This window comes from Sabethes cyaneus, chromosome 1 (genome assembly GCF_943734655.1).
Source record: "Sabethes cyaneus chromosome 1, idSabCyanKW18_F2, whole genome shotgun sequence".
NCBI classification, from domain to species: Eukaryota; Metazoa; Arthropoda; class Insecta; order Diptera; family Culicidae; genus Sabethes; species Sabethes cyaneus.
Window position 1 is genome coordinate 109393456 of NC_071353.1, and position 10380 is coordinate 109403835.

At 44.3% G+C, this 10380-nt stretch overlaps 1 protein-coding gene across 1 annotated transcript; it reads right to left on the reverse strand.

The window, feature by feature from the left end:
• Window positions 1–5188: 5188 nt before the first annotated feature.
• On the reverse strand, window positions 5189–10120 carry LOC128746088 (uncharacterized). The gene has a single exon (XM_053843138.1). It carries the CDS (start codon window positions 10118–10120, stop codon window positions 5189–5191), a length of 4932 nt encoding a protein of 1643 aa, XP_053699113.1.
• Between the last annotated feature and the right edge of the window lie 260 nt (window positions 10121–10380).

Sequence of the window (10380 nt, forward strand, 5' to 3'; positions counted from 1 at the left end):
GCGGACGATATTTGGCAGGGTACAAACTGAAAGCGGAGATTGGCCGAAGCATATGAATCACGTGTTACAGCCGCTGCTAGGAGAGATTCCCATGGTACCTAGCCTGCAATGCAGCATTCTGCGGTGGGCCGAATGCGTCGTGAGGATTGCGGACGAGAGTGCGACGAAAACAGTTCTCGTTGACAACCGTACCGGCACCAGAAACAGGAAGACTCAACGTGCAAGATGGCTCGACTAGGTCGAAGGTGCTTTGCGACTTCTGAGACGACTGGGAAATTGGCGACGAGCGGTCCAAAAATCAAGTTAAATGAAGACGACTGGTTGAAACATCATGAGCCACCTCGGCTCTAGACTGCTGACGACAACAACAATTGCATGTTTGCAAAAATACATCTACGTAGTGGTAACATATACACTGAATTTTTTTCCGGTTTTCAAATTCCAGTGGGGAAAATTTCTGGAGGGGTCTGCAGAATTCTGGAGGGGGCCTGGTCCCCCAGGCACCCCCTCTAGCTACCCCAATGCCAACAAATGTCGAAACATCGGGAAAACATCAAACTTCAGTCTTGATAAATTTCTTCGAAGACTGTCCTGCCAAATATTAACAGTTACAACTTACAAAAAAAAAAGAAATTTACACGAAGGAAAGAAAAAATTTACACAGTCCTAAATAGAAAAAAATCTGGATGTCTGTTCTCTGTGATGAATGGAATATGTTTATTTAACTCCGGTTGGAACTGGATGCAAATTATCTGTCAGATAGGAGCAAATAAACATAAAAAATTCATCCGATTCTAAACCGAATTGAATGATCAAATTCGCTAAAAGTTTTCGCATTACGAATTTCAACAAATTTGATTGACTTTGGTAGCGTAAAAACTATCTCCAGGCTTTAGTTTTTATTCGATATGCTTCAAAATTTGGCCAATATATATTCAACGATAGTACGTTTAGGAAATAATAGTAGAATCAATATATATAGAATGCCAGTGTCGCTATTTTTCTACAGGACTCATGGTGGTAAACATGGTGCTAATAATCTGTATCAAGTCTGTGAATCGGGATCTTCATTGTCAAAGTTGCTCATTGTTATTTATCTGTTCTTTATCTGTGCGCTGGTTGGTGCTGTCATCAGTGCGCTCATCGCTGTGTTTTCATGCCAGTGAAATGTTTTTAAACGTTCTTTTTCTTTCGTCCGGATGAATTGAATCCCACAACTGCGCCCTCTTGCAACGATTTTTTCAGAAATTTGAAGCAAGCCTTGGAAGCAAGCGAAGTTTCCAATCACATTACTTGGCAGCCATAATTGAAATTTTAAACTGGTTGTCAAAGTTTGACAATGAGATTCCCCTTTTGATGAATCTCAGGCACACACACATATGCATATATAATGTATATACATTATCTGAGCATGTGTGATGTTTACCACGCGCACTGCAGCGACACTGGCATTCTATATATATTGATTATACTGAAATAATATAAAAATTAAAAATTGATTTTGCCATTTTTGTCCGGCCGGGCCTCACTGTGCGGCGGCTGCATCGCAGCAAAAATGCGGTCACTTACTGACCGATCCATGAATAATTGCGACGTGATTTCTTACCGCTCATCGCCGATAATCGACGCACAAAGGAAAATGGAAGATAAACACCATAGCTCGATCGAACAGATGTTTTAACGAACAAACGAACCAGCAGTCGACGCGAACGCGTCTACGCGGTGTGAGGAGATGATCGTGTGGTTTTCGGCAAAATCAATCCGCGAACCGCAAGCAAAACAAAAACCCGCTAATTTGACGAAAATGATCGGATGCACTGCGCGTTCAGGCAGTGATTCCGAATGAACGATCAGCGAGGTGCGTTTTTCTGTATTCGATCTACAGCTGGCAGCTTTTTTTTTACTCTTTGAGACCATCTTAAATTTTTTTTGGATATTAATTTCTAAAAACCTGATCAGTTGTTCATCATTTAGTATAAAGTGTGTGTATCTGGCAGCTCTGCTGCCAAAAACATTGCCCATCTCATGATTCAATGATTTCTGTCTTCATTCACTCAAAGCAATAGGGGGAAAGTTGCCTTCAGTGACGTCAAGGTACTTCCTCGTTTGTGAATCCCAGCGTGAATCGATCCCCTAGAACACCTTTTTTTTGAGTTCAGGAGTTACGCAAAGTTACCTCAGGCGGTGCAAAGGCACCGTTATCACCACGGCAGTGTACCACCAGTCACCGGCTCGGCGGAGTTGTTCAAAGATAATGATAGTAAAATAGCGTTTAGATGGCGCCCGTACCAACGAATTGCGAAGGTGTGTATGGTCTCCAGGAACCATCCACAGCATGATGGCCAGAATTGTGCTTCGAACGTGCCACAGCTGGAGCTGAGCATTTAATTCGAATCAGACCCCTGTGCGAACAAGCCGATCGATCTATCGTTTCGATCCAGTACGGTACGGCGTTGTTTTCTGATTTTTCGCTTATTTTTCGATATGTTTTGGTAGCCCCCGAATCCGTGTCAGTGGATTAATTTGCGGTTTAAGCGCTAAACATAAGAGCCAACTGTATTGAAAGTAATGCTGCAATTTGGTTGGTTGCCTAAATGCTCCGTTGAGAAATGTGGTTTTGTGAAGAGTTGCTTGCTAATAGCTGTATAGCAGTAAAAATGTTGGATACAATCTAAAAATTTTCATAGATTCGGGCTATTTCTGGCCTGGCAAGTGAGGTAGGGCGGAGCTAGTTAGGCAAAAAAGTAAGTTAATTAGAGGTTATCTCGTACACTGTGCATCAGTAAAAACTGTAATAAGAACGAAGGACGCAATGAGATTGCTGAAAGAGCCAAAGAGTGGTATTAAGGTGACTTAAATGATCATGAAGATATCATCACTTCATATTTGTATTGGTTAGCGAATAGAGTATAGAAATCGTAAACGACAAATAATTAAATGCATTGTTTGCGTATGCGTACATGCAGATTGACGAGCATTTGCTATTAAAAACTTAATGAATTTCATTTTTATAATTTACACACTTTCTTGAAAGAGCTATTGCTCACTAGAGGTTACTATTACAAGATGTCAAATGGATAGGGGAACTGTGGGTAAGATGAACAGGGTGGGTAAGACGGACAGGTGGTTGATTCTACCAGTTAAGCATGAAAATTCGTAAATGTTTTGATGGGCATACAACCATCTTGCTATCTCATGATGTCTGAACGTTTCCATCATCATTTAGAACTTTCCATTTTTGAAAAAGTACTGAAAAACTGAAAATTGGAAATGTTTCTGCGTCTGGATGTAACTATTTTCCATCGAAAAAAGTTACTTTATGCCGATAGCATGACGTATTTCGATTTAATACCTTTTCAAGTAACGTCTGCATTGAAATAATACATTATTTCATTTGCGTATGAAAAATTAAAAAAAAAATGTATAATGGTGGAGTGAAATGGACAACTGCTAGTGTGGGTAAGATGGTCAGTGAACATATCGTAATAAAATGGTTGATTTTGCTTCTTAGTGATATCTCAAGCATATAAATGAAAATTTAACCGGCAAACGTGAACTTCAAATAAATTAGCAGCGGCCAGGCATGAAACAGTTTTTGGAATGCTTGTTCATATTGCCGCTGCCAAACAATTTTCTATTGGCTGCCTCTAGTGGGAGGGGGTAGACAGTATAATCAATATATATAGAATGCCAGTGTCGCTGGTGTTTCATGGATATTTTGGTGGCAAATATGTTGCTGGTTCGTGTCTTGGATACGGGAACTACATTGTCAAATTGCCCAATAGAAAATTTTCCTGCCGACGAAATACCCCAAAACGACCAAATCGGCTGATTTATCCTACGTGATTTACGGAAAAGCAGAAGGATTTTTTATTGGGTTGCCTTTTTAGTTTGACAATCAGATTCCCGTTTCGAATCGATCACTCACACATATGCGCATACAGTGTAAATGCATAATTTTCAAATGTGTGATGTTTACCACGAGCACTGCAGCGACACTGGCATTCTATATATATTGATTCTACTGGGTAGACTACTGTGTTACCTGACTCACTGCGAAATGCGTTGTATTCGCGGGATCAGGTTGGTTCGAAAGGTTTTGAAAAATATCGCCCTTGTATCGAAAATATCGTTAATTTTGATCACTAAAAATAACGCACTTAAACGTTATATTTCATGTGCCAGTAGTACGCAATAATTGTATTGTGAAACTGAATTGTTATTTATGCAACTTTTTACAAATTAAATGCAATAACAAAAGCACAACTTACAAAAAATCGTTTGTTATCGATATTAACTGCATATGCGTTATAAACGAATAAAGCGCATGGTTACGTTTTATTTCAATAATACGCATATTCGCAGTGAGTCAGGTAAAACAGTAGCCCCTTCATTTTTTGCACGCTACACCACCATATTATACGTCCCCCGAATAACGCGGTTTCGAATGAGAACGTTTCCAATAAGGACGGTCTCGAGTGATTCCATTAACGCGGTCGAACGTCCTTATTGGAGTCTACGTAGCATATGGGAATTGACTTAATTGGTTCCAACATGGAATAACTCGTGATCCTGGCGGTATGGAAGGTTGGTGTTTTCGATAGAGCTATTCAGTATATGAACGGGTTTTCATTGTATTAGAGTATTGCGGAATCGGCTCACTACGTGGCGTTAGCGTATGTTCGTGTAAGACGAAGAAAACACGCCGTTCTTACGATAGCAATGCTGTATATTTGATCAGCTTCAAGCTATGAATATTTTTAATTAGATTGATATCAAATTATATGAAAGAAATACCTACATTTCAGTGTGCCTGTGTGATTAATCAATGGACAGCTTATAGCTTTTTCTACCGCTAAGCCGGTAGGTATTTTGCTGGGTAACTATAGAAAGTATAGATTTACTTCAAAGCACAAAACCATTATAAGCTTCTAACCTGTATGTCTGGTACTTCTATTGAGAAATAGAGTCCAAAGATGGGTTTCAATTTCGAGAAATAACGATCTGTAAGCTAAACTGATGAATATTAGGACTATGTCGCGTATACGCTAAATTAAGCTAAATTACCACTAAATGCTAACTAAACTACGAATCAATCGAAGATATTGCCTAAAGCACGTTGTTTCACTGAGCACTGATTCAATTGTTCTCCATGTCATAGAGTGTGACCGAGACCGTCACTAGATCGTTATTTGATCTTGATAGTGATGTTAGTTGGCGTTACATCAGTTGTAGATAGGGCTGCCAGTGATTGTGCCCCTGCGGCAACATCCCCCCGCCCGTAAAGATCAGTCGCAGACTTAGCTTTACAATTACCTTTTACGTCCAATACCGCCAGCTTCGATACGGGTCGACGGTACAAACCACCTGCCGTCTGTACTACGGCTTGTCGAACGCGCCCATCTCGACCAACGATCACCTGTAAGATTCGACCGCGAATCCAGCCGTTCCTTCTGTTTTCATCGATAATAACGACCAGATCACCAGGCTCGACCGCCTTGGTTTCTCCAAACCATTTAGTTCGTCTGGTGAGGGTTGGTAGATACTCTCGTATCCACCGGGACCAGAAGTGATTCAGATTTTGCTGCATTAGATTCCAGGAGTTGTGAGCTAATGTTGCAGCATCCGGTATGTGGACGGGTGGTTGTTTGACGCCACTACTGCTGCCGAGCAGGAAATGGTTCGGTGTCAACGCATCCTGCTCTTCCGAATCTAACGGTAGGTAGGTCAATGGTCTGCTGTTTACGATAGATTCGGCTTCTATTACGAGCGTTAGAAGGCCTTCGTCACTTAGCTTCCTGTTTTGCGTCAATCCAGCCATTGCCACCTTCACGGAACGAACTAAACGCTCCCAGCTGCCCCCCATACTGGGGGCCGACGGCGGGATGAATACCCATTTTGTTAACGCGTTGGTAAAGGTTGAAGCCGCTACCGTTTCAGCATGTTTGATTTGCTCTCTTAGCACGTTATTCGCTCCGCAGAAATTCCGGCCGTTATCGGAGTGGATCTCAAGTGGTGCTCCCCGTCGACACACGAAGCGACGAATGGCGTCAATGCACGACTCTGTAGAAAGATCATGAGCCACTTCGACATGTACCGCCCTGATCGTTAGACAAGTGAACAATGCGACGTAACGTTTAACGGTTGAACGTAGAACTTTCACTGGTATTGGACCGAAATAGTCCAATCCGGTGTAGCTGAAGGGTCGAACGAAGGGTGAAAGTCGCGCAACGGGAAGTGGTGCCATCTTTGGTGTAACTGGGTGGGATTTATATACCTTACACCACTGACAATGCCGCGCTACTTTTCTGACGAGTACACGCAGCTGGGGTATGTAATACAGCTGGCGTATTTCGTTGACAATGGTTTCTGAATTTCCATGGAGATATTTGCGATGGTAATCCTCGATAATCAGAAATGACACCCGATGACCCTTTGAAAGTATCACCGGATACTTTGCCTGATCCGCGATTTGTTTTGCGACTCCAATGCGCCCGTCAATACGCAGAATTCCTTCGTCGTCTAGAACTGGGGTCAACTTATAGAGAGTGCTTGATTTTGGTATTGCCAGTAACTCCCCTAGCGGTAGATGTTTATTCTTTTGTAGAACCGCCACTTCATCCGGATAGGTCTCAGCCTGAACTTGTCTCCAAATCGTTATCTCTGCAGCCCGGAGTTCTTCCTGCGTCAAAAATCGGCTCCCTGTTCCACGTTTTCGTAAGCGTAGGTATTTCGTGACGTAGGCCATGACTCTCGCCATGCGACTCCATCGAGAGAAACGTTCATATACCACCAATGGAGCATAGCCGGTCATTTGGTGAAGATAGCATGGACGGACTTCCTCATCGGTGGTTGGCATTGGATGCTTAGAAGTAGGCCATTGATCCTTACCCAGGTGGAGGAAATCTGGACCTTGGTACCATCTGCTGGACGAATCAAATTGGAGTCCTTTCGTCCATTTTGTTGCCTCATCTGCCACGTTCATTGCACTCGGTACCCAGAGCCACTCACTTTCGCTGGTTGACGTTAATATCTCACCAACGCGGCAGGCAACGAATTGCCTGTACCTGCGGTGCTTCGAATATATCCACGCCAATACCGTGTTCGAATCGGACCAGAGATATCTGCGCGTGATCGATATTGTATGACCTTCGGTAATGAATGATAGCAGACGAACACCTAAAACAGCAGCCATTAATTCTAAACGAGGGATGGAAACGTATTTTAACGGCGCCACCTTTGCCTTAGCCGCCACCAATGCGCACTGTGGTGTCCCATCGGGTCTAGTTATGCGGAAGTAGACTACTGCTGAGTACGCCTCTTCGCTCGCATCGCAGAATACGTGGGCCTCTACGGAATTGTAGAGAGATCGGTTCGCCTCTGAGAAGTAGCATCTTGGGATCTGTATGTCGTTCACATTATCAAACAAATTTGTCCACCTCTTCCATAGTTCGAAAAGTCGTTCGTCGATGCGATCATCCCATTTTATTCCGGTTTTCCAGACTTCTTGCATAAGGATCTTACCGTGGATCAGAAAGTTAGTCAGTAGCCCCAGTGGGTCGATAAGAGACATAATGCATTTCAAGACTTGCCTCTTAGTAGGCCGTACGCCGGTGTCTAAAAGAAATTGTATTTCCTCGCTAAACGATACGGAAAAGGTTAACGCGTCACTCTTATGATGCCAAAGCATGCCCAGCACACGCTCAGCGTCAGCGCCTTTAGTCTGGATAAGGTCTAGTGTTTCTTCCTTCGGTTCCTCGCCCAAGAAACTGATGACTTCCTGGCTGTTGGAAACCCAGTCGCGAATAAAGAATCCACCCTTAGCATGAATCCAGCGCACTTCACTGGAAACCGATTTTGCTTCGTCGACCGTCGCAAAGCTGTCAAGAAAGTTGTCGACATAGTGACTTCTCAAGATACCATCTGCGGCTCTTGGATGTCGTTCCGCAAATTCTTCTGCGTTTCTATTTTTCGTGTATTGCGCGGATGTCGGTGAACTAGTTGCACCGAAAGTTAGCACATCCATTAGAAAAATTTGTGGTGGATCCTCAGGATTATCACGCCACAAAAATCGCTGCGCATGGCGGTCACATTCTATTACTTTAATTTGATGAAACATTTCCGCAATGTCGCTTGACACGGCAAAGGGAAACTGTCGGAATCGGAAAAGTACCGACGACAAGGGAGTTAGCATATCCGGCCCGGGGAGCAGAAGTGTGTTCAATGATATACCGTCGACCACGGCAGCAGCGTCCCAAATCAAACGTACCTTTCCCGGTTTCCTCGGATTTGTGATGGCCCCTAAAGGAAGGTACCAGATTCGGCGAGGGTCTGCTGATTCCAGCTCCTCTTGCGTGGCGCGATGAGCATACCCCTTTTCTTGATATTCGCGCAACTGACGATGAACACTGTCTCCTAAGGCAGGGTCGCGCTTCATGCGTCTCTCCAAGCATTCGAGCCGTCGAAATGCCATTCCGTAACTGTCTGGGAGCTCGAAGTGGTCGTATTTCCAGAGTAAGCCCGTGCTGAATCTACCGTTAATTTTACACGTTGTTCGCTGAAGCAAATCCCTGGCTCGTTGATTTTCTGCGGATTCCATCGGCTTATGCGTCACACCGGTGTCCTCCTGGTTGAAGTAGTCACGTACTATAGTGTCCAGCTTAACGATGGCTGAACAGTCGCACACGTGATAATTCAGTTGCTCCACGTTTTGACCGCCGACTAGATGGCCGTAAATGCACCAACCCAAGCGTGTCTTGGCAGCTATGGGTCCTCTATTACCTTCCCTGACCTTCAGTGGGACAGCCAAAGATAGATCGTGGAGCCCGATCAGTATCTGTGGAACCGCATTTTCATAGCTCTGTACCGGTAAGCCTATTAGATGTTGAAACTGGTTTTGCAGAGTTTCAATCCTTAACGTCTGCTGTGGAAGGTTTAGATGATCCACCGTCCGCGCGTTTTCCAAAGTATACCGAGTCTTTTTCCCGACCCCGGAGAGTTCCACCGAAATCACCTGCGACATATTTTCGACCCGAGACATGTTGGCGGTCCACTGCAAACAGAGAGGTATCTGTGGACCCTTCAACCCCAGCTGTTTAGTGAGACTAGACTCAACTAAGGTTGTCGATGAACCTTCATCCAAAAAGGCAAAAGTGTTGAGGGAACAAGAGACCCCGTACACTGTCACCGGCACGATTCGGTACAGAACCGATTGTCCGCAATGGTGGTACGTCAGATTCGCATTGTTAACCGACGTGCTACTACATGGGTATGACGAATGTAGCATTGGATGATGCCGAAATTGGCACCCGTCAACCCCACATCGGTTGGTCTTCCGACAAGGTCGACGACCATGAGGATTCAGGCATGATCGGCATAGCTTTAGTGTGCGCACAAACTTCCAGCGGCTCTCGATGTCACTATTTTTGAACTCGGAACAGTCCTGAATCCGGTGCTCTTTCGTGCAAATGAGACACTGCCTTTTTTCTGCTGTCGTCACCCTATTTCCACCTTCGTTTCTAGTTTCCACGTGGGCATTGAAATATTCTTTATTTTTATGTCGATCAACTCTGGTTGGAAGTGGCTCTACGTACGAGCACACTTTGCTGACGGATTCTATCACGTGTGACATAAAATCACTGAACGCTCCCAAGTCCGCATTGGGACACGCAATTAGTTTTTCTGCCCACTGCATCTTAAAGCTGGAAGGAAGCTTCTCGACAACCTCATAGAGCAGTATTGGATTTGAAAGGTGAGCTCGCTGTCCTGTTGCGATGAGGTGTTGGACTAGGTTTCTCACCGTTATGCCAAATTCCATTAGAGTTTCGAGTTTTTCAGTCTTCGGAGTAGGACACTCTCGCACGTTTTTTATCAGCTTATTGATAATGATTTCGGGGCGCCCGTACAAGGTTTGTAAAGTTCTCATCACCTCCGGAACATTCTCCGGTGCCAGCAGGTAGTATCTTACGGACTTCAAGGCGTTCCCTTTAAGGCATCGTTGTAATCGTGCCAAGTTCTCTGTAACTGTGTATCCACAAGCGGCCGTCGAATTCTCATAGCTGTTATAGAACAGAGGCCATTCCTCCGGGTCCCCCGAGAAGTCTGGCAGATCGCGGGGCATAACTTGTCTCGCCGCTATCTGTTCCTGAGAGGGGAGGAGTAACCGGTGGCCAGGTTGGAAAAGTTGTTCCCCAGGGCGGTGATTTTCAGCATCGATCGGTGGTTGTATGGTGCGCTTGATTGGCAAATTTAAATCAATCGGAGGTCTACTCGTCGTATTCATTTGCATGGTAGGTGGATTAAATCCACGATTAGGGTAGATATACGAAGTCAAATTAGCTGCTTGCTCTCTAATTTCTTTTCGAGTAGCTTGAGGGTCCG